Source organism: Sinohyriopsis cumingii, chromosome 13 (genome assembly GCF_028554795.1).
Source record: "Sinohyriopsis cumingii isolate HCF-2022 chromosome 13, ASM2855479v2, whole genome shotgun sequence".
Lineage (NCBI taxonomy): Eukaryota > Metazoa > Mollusca > Bivalvia > Unionida > Unionidae > Sinohyriopsis > Sinohyriopsis cumingii.
Genome location: NC_142973.1, coordinates 33,272,710 through 33,290,146, shown reverse-complemented (window position 1 = coordinate 33,290,146; position 17,437 = coordinate 33,272,710). Strand labels below are relative to the sequence as shown.

The 17,437-nt window shown below is 34.1% G+C and overlaps 1 protein-coding gene across 2 annotated transcripts in view; it reads right to left on the bottom strand.

Moving 5' to 3' along the window:
* The window catches only part of LOC149785169 (CD109 antigen-like), a 44,253-nt gene that overhangs the window by 14,675 nt on the left and 12,141 nt on the right, over positions 1-17,437 (bottom strand). For both annotated transcript variants that reach the window (XM_089978961.1, XM_089978960.1), the window contains exons 4-22: positions 17,160-17,188; positions 16,456-16,609; positions 15,582-15,652; positions 14,438-14,560; positions 13,397-13,442; positions 12,083-12,167; positions 11,608-11,710; positions 10,767-10,991; positions 9,952-10,203; positions 9,216-9,314; positions 8,101-8,163; positions 6,848-7,042; positions 6,564-6,713; positions 4,778-4,888; positions 4,269-4,326; positions 3,038-3,185; positions 2,206-2,323; positions 1,662-1,775; positions 253-354 (exon numbers count right to left, since the gene is read on the bottom strand). In XM_089978961.1, the coding sequence (XP_089835087.1) occupies positions 253-354; positions 1,662-1,775; positions 2,206-2,323; positions 3,038-3,185; positions 4,269-4,326; positions 4,778-4,888; positions 6,564-6,713; positions 6,848-7,042; positions 8,101-8,163; positions 9,216-9,314; positions 9,952-10,203; positions 10,767-10,991; positions 11,608-11,710; positions 12,083-12,167; positions 13,397-13,442; positions 14,438-14,560; positions 15,582-15,652; positions 16,456-16,609; positions 17,160-17,188 (2,246 nt within the window). The remainder of the gene's footprint in view (positions 1-252; positions 355-1,661; positions 1,776-2,205; positions 2,324-3,037; positions 3,186-4,268; positions 4,327-4,777; positions 4,889-6,563; positions 6,714-6,847; positions 7,043-8,100; positions 8,164-9,215; positions 9,315-9,951; positions 10,204-10,766; positions 10,992-11,607; positions 11,711-12,082; positions 12,168-13,396; positions 13,443-14,437; positions 14,561-15,581; positions 15,653-16,455; positions 16,610-17,159; positions 17,189-17,437) is intronic.

The following is a 17,437-nucleotide window of genomic DNA, read 5'->3' as shown; positions in this document are numbered from 1 at the left end:
TATATTTTATTTGTGTAATCTCACCCTTTACTATACGAGCCAGGCTTTAAGTAAACATATACCGACATCATGACAAACTTAAATACCACGATGTATTTAACACTGAGATTATAGCCAATTGAACGCAGGATCATAATTATTCTCAATTATATCCAAAAGTACATATCGTACAAAGGGGTATCCGTAAACTAAAAGAAAGAACAGGCCTTATTTCATGACAACTTTTGAACGAATGATATAAATTCAAATTACCTGAACACATTGCACCAGATCACCAGTCAAAACTGTTTCCTTTCCGGTGCCATCAAGAGTAATGCCATCGAAGTCATTTGATCCGTTCAAGGTCACCAGAACCTATTTATATAATGCACATGTTGAGAAACCATAGCAAGGAGAATGAGTTATAAGGCTACTTAAATTCTCTTAATGATGGCATGAAATGCTTGAATCTAAATTATTCCGAGTCTCACCAGGACAATGATGTATGATAAATGTGGTTTAAATGCAGCATTATGTAGTAAAAGTGTCCAGAAAAGCACAAAAAGGACAGGGAATTGAGCCATAACTCTTCGAAATAATGCTTTAACAAGGCTAGAGATTAAACTAATTCAAAATCAAATAGTATTCAACCACACGGAAACCTGAAATGCAAAATAACGATTCATAAATCAAAGTATAGTGGTTTGGTAATCAAGTGGTAATCCTTATAAATAATTTCCTGGGAAGCTGGAAATCGAGATCATTTCAAATTTAAATCCCCATAAACAAAATCTTGATAAAATTATGCTGCGGAAACAAACATCATAAAGATGAACAATAAAGGATCGTGGTGACGGGGAGGGGGACGGCACCGTCATTATTAACGACGTAGCAGAACTAAAAATAGAACTCCTGCACATGTTCAACAATAAAAAGCTGCGTGCCTAATGTAGCTAAAGTGTGAAGGAAAGGTAGGGAGTGTAAGAAAGGTTGCCCATAATACCTATAAATCATGACAGAAGTTTGAAAATCAAAGTCTTTCGAGCTTAGATCAATATAAATGTTCATATTAAATGTGGTTAAAATAATGCAATACTCAGTCAATTTATCTTGGAACAAGTATGTTGGGGGAGGGAAAGAAAAAGAATGGGCAAAGGCATTACTATACGACTCCGTCAACTAAATTGAAAGAGGTCCAAACTAAAATAAATATGGAGAAAATTTATTTGTGTAAATACAGATCAATATTGCAACATCGAAATAAAACAAAAACTAACTTTGACATCAGGGTAAAGGAGCAAAATTACTTTTTAGTGTGCAAGGGATTATAAATCGTGAAAAGTAGGTCATGACCATGCATTTGTCCAATGTAGACCATTGGACTGGAACTTCATCTAAATTAATCATAGAGAGCAATGGTACGTTTCTATAATCATGGAATGATGCGATTTTCTTGAAAAATTATGGCTGATATGTGCTGGTGGCAAGATAGGCGATCAACGCTAATGACTGACATAATCAACAATGGCAGATTGAAACAAAATATTAAACTTAATGTTTCAGGTACACAAACTACCATTACAAAATATTTCATAGGTGTGACTATGTACACCAAGATAGTTTGGTGCTAGTTAGGAAGAAAATTGTTTATATTTGTACATTTATTAACATTAATAACTTACGTATTCGTTGGTGTCGTAATAGTTAAAAACGTTTGCTTGAATAACTACTTCTTCGCCTCTCACGACAGAATACGGCAACTGAAGGCTCACGAAAAAGTTTTGGAACACTGTAAACTAAAAAAATATATATTGCTGAGGAATAGAGCCGTGATATGGTAAATATAGTTATCTAGTCATTTAATTTACAAATTCTGTATTTTTAATCTATGAAACATGGATGAACAAAATTTGCAATGTCTTATTTTCAATCAGTCAAAGACTAATATTGATTTAATAATAATAATAATAATAATAATAATAATAATAATCATCATCATCATAAATCTGCTCATCAAGAAACGACTTTCATTTATTTAAATCAAAATGAAAAGGTACTTGAAAAACCCATCCATTCACAAGAATACAGAGAGCAAAAATGGAATATAATGAAAAAAGACATGTCTTAGAAGATCGCGCCAACAATCTACAATTAACTATTTCCTAAATTGCATTTCATAAATACGGTGTCACAAATTATAACATTGGTTACTGCGAGATTACTTACATTGGCCGTCATAGCTGCGATCCCGAGGCCACTGTTAACATTTAGGGCGAATGCATTGGCAACCCATTCCGTTATTGTATCGGGAACAATCTGAGTTAGTTTTGCTGTCCCATTAGCACTGAAATCAATACCAATATATATATATATATATATATATATATATATATATATATATATATATATATATATATATATATATATATATATATATATATATAAACGCGTTAAATTGAGAACGATCATGATATTTCGCATCAAGGTTGTGAATACACATAAAGAAATTACTTTTATGACATACAACTTCAGTGCTAGAACAAATGGTACTACCGTAATTCATCCGTCAATACGTTTTTCATACACTGGTTGGGGCTTTGCGTTTATGCCAATTTTCATGTACTTTGGTATATCATACGTGTTCAAATAACATATAACTAGTTTCTTCTTTGATCCCTGGTAATAATAATCTGCTATTTTATTTTTTCTAAGTCAAAAGTGAAACAAACTTTCAATCATTCTTATTACATTCATATAATGTAACTGTTTTATGAAATTTCTCGCAATGTAAACGAAATCCATGAAGGGCTATTCATTAATCTGATAAATTGGATATACAATAAATAATTTTTCAGAACAAAGACGATACAAAAACAATCTACATCACCTAATTAATTACTGGTTTACAGTATATTTAAAACATTTTTTCTAATTAAATGTTTAAGTTCCATTTTCAATAATGAGTGACAATCGAAATTATGTGTGAAACCTTTCCAAAATGTAAATTGCTGAACCGTTAATTATTGTATGACAGTGAAACTGATATCTGAGAACATACTCAGCAGTGATATTAGTGAAGATCATGGTTTCCGGGAAGAATTTTCTCACTCTTGGGGCCGTGCCTTCAAATTTTTCATTCACGTCGGATGAGACCATTCGTGACTGGACTATTCCGCCGAAGGCACGGGTCATCAATCTGTCATTTACTAGGAAACAATAAAAAGCGAAATTCTGAACATATACAACAAAATGTAGTTTCAACAGGTTACTATTTGCAGTTTCATGAACAGACAAATACGTCGTGAAATGTTCACAGTACTGAATCTGATTTAGGACAACTCTGATTTTAATACTCACAACATTTCTTGATACAGCGGAACTTATCTAAACCAGTAACCAGACAAAGCATGAAGAATGGCAACCAGTTTGCATTTGAAAGATTTTTTATATTACATTCAAAGCATCTGTATACAGGCAATCTCGACACCACGACCATCATGTTTGATCTAACACTGGCCCTTAAAAAGTAGTTAACTCTATATCATAAAAGCATCTTTCACAAGGTGAATAACACCTTTGCTATAATAATAATAATAATAATAATAATAATAATAATAATAATAATATGGTTTAAAAGAAGTTAAAGCTGTGTCCATCATGAGTATACATACATAATTTCCAATAATCGGTGCATTATATTATAAAGAAGTTACTTCCTCTAAGTATATTCCTCACCATTTGTTTGAGTTATCAACGATTGTCTGAGACGAAAAGACGAACTGATTTAGTAAGAAACATTTCTTATAATTAAAATATAATTAAGACTCATCATGGATCCAACTTGTTCTACAGACGGAAAGAGATAATAAACTTCATTGAAGTATTTCTTTCTTATTGGTCGTAATATGGACAAACACAAAATGGAATTCATCTTCTAACAAATAAATATTTCTATTCCGACATAGTTAAAAACACCAACTATTTCTCTTAATCCTGCCTTGCCTTGCTTAATACTTTAATATAGTTGCGAACATTCTTTCGTATAGTTGGTGGTTGAGAGAGAGAGAGGGGGGGGGGAAAAAGTAATACTTTTATTGACCCTATGGAGACATTGAAATGGTGTTCTGGTCACCTTCTAGCTAAAGCAATGTAACTATAATCAATATCATCTCTAACGTGACACTATAAAATCCAATATTCTTAGTTATATGGGAATGTATCTCTTGATGTCGCTTTCATTTCTTTATTCACTTAAGCACGCTTGAAAACAAAACTACATTTCCACTCACATGACCATATATCAAACTTGTGCAAGTTTCCATCCGTCGATACGATCAATCCCGCTTGCTGAAAATAAAATTTATTAAACACAGTCTTCAAACTATAAAATGCTATTATGTTTTACTCAAGAATATATATATCTATATCTATATATATATATATATATATATATATATATATATATATATATATGACTTGCATGGGATAATTCATTATGTGAAGACTTTAAATACAGCATGATTTATTTACGTTTGGAACAGAAAGTACATTTGAAAAATGGCACAGGTAAAAGCAAATTAAATGGGTTTGTGATATACATGTGCTGTCCTAAACAGTTAAGGAATACAAAAGTATTATCTCTTTGTGAATGGTCAGTCTTGAACTTCCTATCATTTTATATATGTGTATCAAATTTTGGCATGAAATATCAAGCATATTTATCATTTGAAAGTAAATATTGAGAAGAAAATAAGGGAAGAATGAGTCATCAGGACTGATGCAAAAAATTAATACCTACACTGAATACGTCAGAAGCATCATCAGCAGGGATTGGCCAAGGCGGGAGAATACCCCATCCTCTTGCAATGGGGATCCCATCGCGGCCGTAATTGCCTAAATCATCCCGAACCTGAACAATAATCAAAAAATAAATAAAAGTCTTCTGCAAAAGCCTGCTTTACAACATCATATAAAATTCAGTAATCGGATTATATGTTGATGCACTGCAACAACGCATGCCAGATTTCATATTTACGAGCTAGAGCCATAAAAGAAAATATTTTTCCTTAGACTTTACAAGTTTTCAGTTGTTTTTGCAGTCAAGTGCAATAAACACACAATACATACAATCATAATTAATCAGGAACTTACATTTCTAAGCATAGTACAAAGAACGGGATAACTAGGTTATAAAGAGATATATTGATCACATGACCCAAATGGCATGACGTTTCACTCAGCCAATTTATATGTTGTCGTCTTTAATATAATATTACTTATTACGTTAGATACGACACAGCATTCTATCCACGAAATCTGAATTAAACTTCAATCATTTCACCATATAAGACTGCAGACTACTGAATATAATCTCAGTTCAGTTGTTGTTGTTGTTGGCATCCGTTAGTCTCGACAGACGATGGAACTGCACCCATGAGAGATGTCCCGGTTGGTGGTTGTGCAGCGTCTGCTGTGGCTATGTAGTCCAATGCGGGAGTGGCAGCCCCTGCTGCACTTGCTGCACTTGAAGGTTGCGTCTGGTGTTGGTTGGACTGCTTCTTCTTCCTCTGCGATCGTCTTTCGTCAGCTATCAACCGTAGCTTGTTCTCTCAGGCTTTCAGACCAGTGAACAGGGCAGGACTGCGAAGAAGATGCCGAAGAGTGTGGTGGCAAGGACACAGCCCTGTTTAACTCCACTGCGGATATCAAAGGGGTCGGATGTTGAGCCATCGTACTGCACTGTGCCTTTCATGTCATCGTGGAAGAACTGGATCATGCTTAGCAGCTGTGGAGGGCAACCAATTTTCGCCAGGATTGTGAAGAGTCCGTCTCTGCTGACCAGATTGAATTCCTTGGTGAGGTCTATAAAGGCCAAGAAGAGGGGTCTGTGTTGTTCTCTGCATTTTTCCTGCAGTTGCCTGACAGAGAAGATCATGTCAATTGTGGACCTATCTCGTGGAACCCGCACTGCGACTGTGCGTAAACTCTGTCGGCAAGCGTCTGCAGTCTGTTCAGGATGACGCGTGCGAAAACTTTACCCACGATGCTGAGAAGTGATATGCCCCTGTACTTGTTGCAGTAGCTTCTGTCGCCCTTGTTCTTGTACATGGTTATGATGTTAGCGTCTTTCATGTCATGAGGCACTGCACCTTCGTCCCAGCACTGGCATAGTAGGTCTGCAGGTGTGTGAGCAGCACGCTACATCCGCACTTGATGAATTCTGCTGTGATGCTATCTTTCCCTGTGGCTTTACCTAGAGACAGTTTCTTTAAGGCCTTCTTTAGTTCGTCTACAGTAGGTTTCTCGTCCAGTTCGGCCATGAGAGGGAGGTTTTCAATGACGTTGAGGGCATTATTGGTCATGTTCAGTTATATAATAAATAATCTGAAAGTTACGTATCAATTGAAGTACTGCATGAAAGTCGTTGAACGAGTTAAAGTTTTTGTTGACACTGAGACGATCATTATTGTAAGATGAATTTTAAACTTAGTTAATCTTGCATAATTATGTAATGACTTGCTTTAACTAAATTCAGTCAATAATTACAATCTTTTATAATATGAACGTTTTCCAAATCTACTTACTCTGTTCTCCGTTATATCATTTCCAGTTCCCAGCAGCAGCACACTTTTGTCTACAGCTAGCACACAAATGATGGAATAAGGGTCTGCTTTTAGCTGAACGTCGACATTTTCACCGGGCTGCGACCTTATCTTGCTAAACTTGATGTCCACCTATTCAAAACAAGGTAAACGTGCATCAAAATAAATATGTAATATTTCAAAACACTAATACACACAAATTCCAATTCGAAAGTAAAAAAGGAAATATTTGTATTATACTTTAATGTTCATATTCGAAAACTCACCTTGTTTTGAAAAATTTCTTGCACCGTGAAGGACAGTCCATCAGCCACTATTTCTCCATCCGATTTCACATAGTACACTAGAATACGAGCTGCTGGTGCCATATTGGAAGTTATAAGGACATTAAAGGACTGTGGCACATTGTCCTGATTCACTGTCACTTTACCCGTCAACGACACAAGTGACTTCGAGAGAATCTAAATAAAGACATTTGAATTCTACAATTGCTCCTGTCAATAACAGTTTTAAACATTGTCGAAAGCTACTCGACTTTTATATAGCATGTCAAAAAAGACGTACTTACATAAACCGTGTACAGTTACAAAGAATCCAAGATATCACTAAACTAATGCAGGCAAAGTATATCGACAATGTGGCTGTCTTTGCAAAATAGGATACTTATTAGTGTAAGCATATATACACGTTTATACAAAATAAACTAATTGAAATAAACATAGAGAAAATTAATTTCAATAGGTTATATTTAGTAATAAGTGTTGAAAGTGCTGTAAAACCATATTTTCAGAAAGATGATGAATGTACGTTAGTCAGATTCATCTACCCGACATGCGTATTCCAATTGCCTCTTATTCCTTAAAAATATTCTATTGTGACGACAAAATCACATTATATCGTTCATCTGATTGTATCACCTTCTTGAAATAGATGATAATCAAATTAATGACAGGCAACAAAAGTGTATTCAAAATTCAGGACTTCATTCGTTATAAATAAATAAAGTCTGCAACTGGATTTCGATAAATTATATGTCGTGCCTATCCACCCTATATTTTACTCAAACTCTAACGAAGTTTAAATAAAATGTAGGTCGACTTGTACTCTCGTGTTGTCCCTTTCAACATTATCATCATCATATTCGTTTAAATGATTTAATTCATGAAAACCTATCTTGTATGTGCCTGTAACTATATTGTTAACGTACAGCCGGAAATGATAGCGACTGGAAGGAGTAAAATACACAACAGTTACTTACAAGTGAACAACTTATACAAGTTACTACAGTATGTGTTTGATTTTTGGAGCTGTACAGTCTGAAATTATGTAGCAGCAAAAACATTTATAGCGAGAGCAAGGAGAAAAATACGCAACAGTTACTTACAAATTATACAGGTTACTACAGTATGTGTTTGGTTTTTGGAGATGTACAAGCGACTAAAGACAAAACTGAATACAGAATAAACAATACGCAACATGATTGTGGCTGTGCAAAACTGAGATGAAGAAAAACACCTACATGGTATGTTACTTCCCCTGGGCTTTTACTTCCGGTGACACTGAATACTGCATTTTTCCCGATCTGAAAATTATAAAAAGAAAAATTCATCTGAGATTAAAGATATGCATGGTGGTCTAACTGAAGTTTTGCGCTAAACTCTCTTGGATAGTTTTATTCGTAGCTCGTCGTTGATTGTTATTGTTTTACAGCATTAAGACTACCCGTTTATACAACCTTAAACTATCCAACGAAGTACATCTGGTCTAAATTTGGTTTAAATTTTAAAACTTGTGCCGTTAAGGACTGCAGATAGAATAATGTTGGCATTCTCGTTGTCTCGAGAGACCACAACGCATTAAAACAGAATTTTCATGGAAACGATTATGTCTCTCTCTAACTTATAAGCGCTCTCATTTATCTTAACGCAGCTGGATTTCAATATATTATCAGTCATGACTATCCCCAAGGCCGTCGCCAGACTATCTGGCGCCCTAGGCAAGGTTAGATTCTGGCGCATCCCCCCCCCCCGGAAAATTACAATTTCAAAATGTATAAACAATAAAAAAAAAATTCAACATTTGAGCACAGACCAAGGGTAATTTTGAGAAAAAAAATTACCCTCTCTGTGCTCAAATGTCCGGACACCCCCCAAAAAGCACTACTTGATACTATTTTATTTGCAAAATTAAGACAAGAATAAACAAACATAAAGATAGACATTGGTGATGACCGGATTATTGGTCCCTGTATGAAATAAACCAGGATAAAAACGACCCTCAATAAAACTGAAATTTATTTATTTATTTTTCAAAGCTGTTGTTGATTTGGAGAAATGCACCCCCTGAAATCAGCGCCCTAGGCGGCTGCCTAGTTTGCCTATATGGTAGCGCCGGCCCTGACTATCCCCCTATGTTTTGTTTCAAATGCCTAGGACGTTTAAATAAAATGTATGTCGGCTTGTGTTGACGTGTTTTCCCTTTCAACATTAGTATCATCATTATTATCACTACTATTGTTGTTATTATTGTCTTTATTCTCTGGACCAGTACAGAAATAATTTGAAATGTATTCTTTTATTTCTCTCCTTATTTATACTTTTTTCTATTACATTTTATAGGAAACGAAATGTATACCTCTGGTGATTTGGTCAAAAGTTCCACTTTCAAGAACGTACTTGATGGAGACTGAAAGCTGATGATGTCTTTGTAAACTTTTCTTCCAGCAAACTCGGCCTATAAGAAATCGTAGAAGTTTTCAAAATGGAGTATCTAGAAACGTCCTTCGACGAGACTTCTAGCAATAAACAAGGAGTACTAAAACTTTTACAATGATATTGTGCAAGTCCTAGAAGTTCATGACAGGTTTATTTTCAAAAAATTGAATTAACTGCAGCTTTCTTTTATTTTAACGCATTGTACTTACAATGACTTTGATATATCCATATATATCTATATATATATATATATATATATATATATATATATATATATATATATATATATATATATATATATATATATATATATAAACGATTCTTATATTATTCTTAGTGTTATTACGGTTCATATCATCTTTTCCTTTCGGGAAGAAAAATACCTTTTAAAAATTTTCAGCATTCTTTCAACTTCAACATTCCTTGTTAAGAGATCACTTTGGTTCCAGTTATTAGTATCATACGCTTCTGCAAGCCAACATGCTGTTTTACTGTAATTATGTGAAGCAGGCATATTTATTGCTATGATAGCAATTACGTAAACATTCTATACATTTCTAAACAGTCGTGATGAATTGATAATTTAGTTGAACGTCATCGTACACTGTACAAAGTACTATCCTAACAATCATACAGAAATGACCCGTATTACATACCAAGATGCTCGCAGTGAAAACATAATCTGGAATATCCAGGTCAAAGGTTACAAATCCATCTGGAGATGGTGTATACTCCAGGTTTGGAACGAAAAGGACTTTTCCAAGAGGGAATGGACCGATGAACTCGGGATCTGTGTTGTTAACGGCACTGGCACCCACATTTGCCTTCTTTGTGAAATATGTAATGTTGATTTTCAAACGTTCCGTTGAATTTACAAGAGGGCGTCCATCCTGCTCGGTAACCTTTACCTATGACAATACAGAAATAGAAAATAGATCAATATGCATAATTATTGTTATCGATAGTAATCTTTTAGGCACAAAATAGCATTATCAGTAATAGCGAAAGACTGTATAGTTATACGGTTATATACTCATATATCCAGAAACGTTTTATATGCAGAGAAAGTCACTCTGTAAACTGCTTGTCTCAGTACGAATTGTTTTCGAAGCCTTTGTTTTGCATGCTGACGTTAAAACAATATTTTAAAAGTTAAAAGGATGCACTCAATTCTCTCTAAAAAGGTAAGCTCGGAACATCGGGACTGATTGGAGAATAAGACGATATAGACCATACCTGAGACAATATTTAAGAAAAATAAGGCTTTATATGGTTTTTAATGATATGGATTAGTATACCACTGTTATTCAAAGTACGACAACGAGAAACATAATATGTTGATTGTAATGGATATGGATTACATTTTCTATTAGGTGTATTTGACGGAGGTAAAATATCTTGTGGTATTTTAATGGATTTTCCCACATCCAAGGCCCAATCCCACACCCAAGCTCACAAGTATGATACTAACAGCAACGCGGTAAGGGAATCCAGGCTTGAAACTCTCGGTCATATACGGCGCAAATTCCACTTTGATTTTCTCCGGATAAAAGGTGATGGTTTCATCGTCGCTTTCCGTTATGCCCGTCAACGTCTCTGTTACGTTAGCTATCACGCGGAATGACTCACTCTCAATGTCACGTGACAACCTTTTCAAGACACTCATCGGTATTGTGAAGGATCCTTCACCGTTTATCTTTTTCAAATAAAAATGAAAAGCAAGACATCAATATCTTCCTTACATATGCACATTGTTTGTTAGAAAAAGATCAAACGAAATTTTTTACCATTGATCAGTGGTTATGTTTTGTATGCATTTAAAGGTTTTTAATGATATGGATTATTATACCAGGATATTTTCAATATAAAGTTAAACTCAGTTCGGGTAACCTCAGTATAAAGCATTATTTAAAATGTTCAATAAATTGTCGCTGATTTGACAAAATGTACTCAAATTCAAATTTTTCATTTTTGTCTACCTTTCTTTCCTGATAGGGTACTTTAAATATGTTTTGCTAATTTTCTGCTTCAAGAATGTTCAGATCCGTCAAATAATCACGTCATGTTCCTCATTAGACTTAATCTCAAAATTGTTCTCTCTCATTACAGGAATCATGGGCATTTCATCTTGACATATCTGGACATTGTTCTCTCTCTCTCTCATTACATGAATCATAATTTGTTATATCACTCTCTTGTAGATTTTGGTCAATGCGTGAAATTGATTTACTTTTGGATTTAAATACTGACGATTTCTAAAGCATAAAAAAGAAACGAAAGTTTGTACCATTAGCTACTGTGAGTATACTTACAGTGAATTGTGTATGGACAGCAACTGGATCGTAGAAGCCTCTAGAGTATTGGCGCTCGACTCGTAGTACACAAACACCTTGGACAGGTTTCCCAAAAGTATATCTAAAAATTTGATGCATTTACATCTTTAGAAGAACTTACATTGAACCTAAAGGAATTTTGTTATACATGCAAACAAAAACTTAATTAAAATCTGTCATGGCCTTAATCCGTCAATGTTCTTTAATGTTTATTCTAGTCATCATTTTCACTAAACGATATCTAATCATCCATCATGGATTTTGCTTGAAGATTTTAAAAACCATCTCCAACACCACGTTTAACAACGTAGGCGTCGAATAGTAAACAGGATAACATATTATATAGTGTAACATTGTCAAACTATTTTTTCTAGTTTTCAAATTCCATATGCTAGACATTATAAACCAATTTATAATACTTAAGCAACAATCAATAAAGAAACCGGTCATTTACCTGGCTCGGACCACGCCGGAAAGTGATGGATTATCTGGAGTTCCATAGGAAGGAAGCTGAACCGTGACCTCAAACTTTGGTAGGACTGTAATACAAAATGGGCTATTAGCTAAACACTAAGGAACATTAAATGCCAGCAAGAACAAAGCATATTTAATGAAAGGATGACCCAGGCAAGATGAATTTGCAATAAGATGAAACGTAATCAAAAATTATGATACAACTGTATTGCAGCCAATCACTTGCTTACATTTTAAACCAATTTAAAGTCAACAGCTTCAATTTTCCTCACCAGTAATCCGTCTTGATATATAATCCCTTTCATCTCATCCTCGTCATCGTCATCCTCATGCAGATGTAGCGAGAAAAATGTGATTCAATCATATACAACGTTTACGCTGAGAAAAGGTAACTGTCTGGAATACAACTCTACGAAATAAAAACTTGTCCCAATATCATTTGGCATTTATAATGGGTGTCAATCAGCTGAGGTTAACTACGGTTAAAACATTACTAAACTGTAAACATTTTGTCCCAACTAGTCCTTAATTACACTCAAAGAACCATTCAGTTATCAGTGTTATAATGCCATTGTTGGAGAATACTGACGTTTTCGTATGTTTCATGACTGTCAGCCAATTGACACTAGCAAGATTCAGGTGTGGCAATAAATTTGTATAATTTTCTGTATTGTGCTACCGTTTAAAGTTCAAAAATGTAGATAGCTTATCAAAAAGTGTTTCATAGACTAAATGTTATTCAAGAAACAGTTGTTCGCGCATCATAAAGACATGAATACAGTATGTGGAAAAAGGCAACATTTAAATCCAAATATAACAAGTCCACTATTTTATTTTGATTTGTTTCTCGGGGGTGGGGTGGTGCCTTTAGAAATAGGAGTTTGGGTGTTGGAGAAGATTAGTGCACAAAGCAAAATTATAATGATTGTAATATTCAAATTTGACCGATGTTTAACTTTGGAAAAGAGAATTCATGCAGCCCCATTAAGCTACAAAAATAAATAAGATAAAAGAATATTGATGCGAGAGTGTAGAAAAATGCTTGCATGTGATTTTGATAATGGATTATATGTGATTCTTGTTATTACAGAGAAGTAAAGCTATTTGACCTTTCATAGTATTTATGACCAGTTATTTACAGTTTTCTTTCCATGCAGTTTCATTTTTGTCATTCCAATGTTCAGCATTATAAATTACTTTCAATTTTCCATTAATTAAAAACAAAAGCATTAGCAGACATACTACAGAAATAAATATGGGTTATAAAACAACATTCACTTCCATGTTGACTTACCATACTCTTCAACTTGGAAATAATGGGATTCTTGTATCTCCGTTCCCTGCAAAAGACGCCGCCTCAAATTTTACATTGAATTTAATTTTCGTCATTTAATAGCATCTTAGTTACTGACAAATTTGCAATATGTTCGTAACTTAAAAAGGTCGAATACAGTTTGCATCCTCCCTACAGAAATTATCCTCGAATTATAATTAACCTTTAAAAAGAAATGAAGAAATGCAGTAGTTGATGTGCGTTGCATAGCTTTTAGCAATAAAGAATCGACAGTAATTGGTGTATGTTGCATTGCTTTAGTGAATGAGTAGACTTTAGAAGAACCAAGCGAATATGATATGTGCCTTCGTAAATTGGTCAAATATTGTTCTAGCATTTTCTGAACTCTTTATTCTATCCATGATCTCATGAGATATCATTGCTATAACATTTTCAAAATGACAAAAGTATTATCTCCAATGATCTTTAAAATTATATTCATGATCAACATGATCGGAAATGTCATCAAGTATTATAATAAACACATAAAATATCAAATTCATTGTTAAATATGCTGGTGATAAAATGATGGTTTAATGTACAGGTTTCCATGACGACTTTATCCCCAAACAATATGAAGACGATTAAGAAACAGAAGTTAATAACTGTTCCATATGGCTTTTCCTCTTTTATGGTCGAGTCATTAGGATGGAATCGATTAATAAACAAATATTGAGTATAATAATTATCTACAAAACTATCAGCTATATTGTTTTAATTTAAACTGATATCCTGACACTTCCAATATCTGATAACGAAACCTATTCATTATGACACGCTGACTCAACATCAGCTCTGGTCACCTTTCTTAGAATCGGAGAAATATTCCTAATAATTGACTATCAAACATATCAGCCGAAAAACTTATTTTCACAACATTAATTACTATCAAACAAACAAGACGATGATGTTGATGAGGACGCTGATAGTATTTCATTTTAAAGATAGAGAGTTGAAAAGAACTATGAGGGGGGAAATAGGCAGAAATGAGGAAATACCGACCTTTACTTTTGCAGTTATACGCCAGCTTCCCTGGACGGGCATATCTGAGAGCTGAAATGATCCGGCTGTGCCAAAAATGTCCTGTACCCCATTGGTCTCACTGAGCTTGTTCCCTTTAGAATCCTTTCATTACATGGAATGCAGATAAAAGGTATCAATAGCAAGAAAAAAACATTACCCAACAATAGTTTTGTTGAAGGATACAATTCATTTGACTGTTTTAAAGGAAGAAAACAATGCATACGAAAGAGGATAACAATGTATTCATTTCCAAAATAGCTTTTTCTGCAAAACGAATTGTATAGATTCGATTTCAAACTCTAGCCGCTTTTTTGCATTTATTTATTGATTTATTTCTTTTCCCTTTTTACTTTGAACTTTTTTGCTGAATGCTGTCAAGTACGAGAACACATGGATAAGAAAACTCACGCGTTTAGATTAGATCTCGGATGTTCAGAGTGGCGACGGATACAGTCAGCAAGTGTATTTTCTCCACCTCGCTAGTTCATTGCAGCATCTTTAATATTAGAGTACTAATTCAACGAACTATGTTCGAAGCAAGATCCTCACATCGAATAAAATTGGGTAGGGAAGGAGTTTGCATAGTCTTCTCATGCCTTAATTATTTCCAAACTTTTTACAGAATATGACCTTCTTGAAGTAGAGAGCATTCTAAATTCTTTCAGGAAGTTAACAGTACATAAATTATAAGGCAACAAATACCATTCTCAGCACTGTTCATTTAAAACCATCTACAAAGGTGTACTTGATTAACAGGATTTTGCCTCGAAAGAGGTGTAACTTTCTAAGGTTTTTGACTATGCGTTCACAGAGATCGTTCGTAGAGTCTATTAGAAATAAACCCAACACAAAAAAAATCTTTTTTTTGGATAGGTACAATAAAGCAAAACGTGATTTGAACTTGTACAAATTATTGGCACCGTCGTTGCTCTCTTCAGATACAGTTGCGTTAAACAGTATCATTCATTAAAGCAATCAGCTATATTATGTGTGAACAGAACAACGTGAGGGATGGACTCGATCACAGTCTGCCACTCCGCTTGCAAATATTTACATGGGGGAAAGGAGGAGGACCTGGTCTACATGGCTAAGAACTTTTTGAATACAAAATTATATCACTTACAAATATTTCGACATTCAGAATTACTGACTTCGGCTTCAGTCCAGGGTCAACCGTAAAAACTCTGTATTGAACTGGTCATAAAAGGAAAGAAAGGAACATGCTATTATGAATATAAAACATCAAAGACATAAAAGAACAGGTAAGATTCCCAGTTAAGGAGAATTCAATTCTCACAATAGATGGAAAACAGAACAAGAAATTATTAGATTGTATGTGGAAATTTCTTTACCAAAACGCAGTTGGTGTTCCTCAAAGATATTGCAAATGTAACCGTACTTCTTCAATTTGTGGATAATTATTTATAGTAGTAGAGATGTACAAGACAAATAGGTTTACATTGCAAATAAAAGGCCAGTCCAATGAATAATTGTGACAATGACGTATGAATAATTCATTAATCCATTCATTAATGATCATATAGATAACATGGAGTTATACAGTATCGTCTGTTTAAGGCGTGTCATGTAAACATTACCTAAAACATTATACTGTATATATATATATATATATATATATATATATATATATATATATATATATATAGAGAGAGAGAGAGAGAGAGAGAGAGAGAGAGAGAGAGAGAGAGAATATTTTTATCACTTGTAGTGTAATACGAAGTATTTACGTTGTTCCAAATTCATTTTGTAAGACGCAACGGATTTTCATCCGTCTCCTACATAATAGTGTCGTCCTGTCCTCCTAATCTACATCTAGTCTATCCAGCATAAAAATTATTTCAGAGGATAAAGAGTTCCAAGTCTTACACTTAAGTATCACGGATGGACATCTGGAAGTACACATTCTTCATTACCAACTTTTGGTGCAAATAGAAGGTTTGAACTATAACTTTGTTACAAAAGCATGCGCCATTTACCTAGTTGTCCTGGTTTGTACTGCGCTTTGTCTGTCTGTATGAAGATAGACATCGATTTGTCAAGGAAATAGACGTAGTTGGACGTATTAAAAGATACGTCCCCTGTTCCATTCACTTCTAGTTGGTAGGATTTAGATTCAAAATTAGCTGGAATCTGTCGAAAATAAATAGAAATTAATGAAAATACATTAACACATGTAATAATCATGTTACACAAAATCGTGCTTTCTTTACAACGACGCGTGTATAATAACTTCCATGAAAACGAAAACATTAATACATTTGAAATCCTTAACAACTTTCAGTCATTACACTGGATCATGTGCTAATGTTGAAAAGCTCTGAAATGGTATACGTTTTATTCATTACACTCCAATTAGTAAAATCCCTAAGCAAGAATTATCCAGTCCTATATCCTAGGCTATTTCACGGAACTATGCAAAGCACTGGGCCAAACGTGATCTGTATTACAACAATAACAATTCATAAATCGATTATCTCTATAATTCTTACAGCACAAAGACCCTTTATATTATAGTCTGTTCGACTGCACGCATAATTTTCACGTTTTCTCTTAAACACCGAATATTGTACACAAACAAATGAATTAGATCATTATTAAAGTATCGCTAGAAGATTAAAGGATGTTATTGCATTTCTTTTTTGTTTTCGTTACTGCTAGCTAAATCAAAGCACAAACATACCGATAGGATGATGTCCGTTGCTTGCATTCCTGAGAAACATGAGAAAGAAATGAAATTATTATAAGGTAGATGATGTATCGTAATTTCTCATTTTAGCAAATCTATTTCATTTTTTTAATTGCATTAAATAAAGTAAACGTTTGTCATTTTAATAAAAATAGTCGGTTGCTTGTATAAATATTAGGCAAATGAGATCATGCATTGCCTCAATCAGGACATGTATGTTGTTGAATTAAATATGGACGATTTCAAAATGTGTATTACACATACATACATAC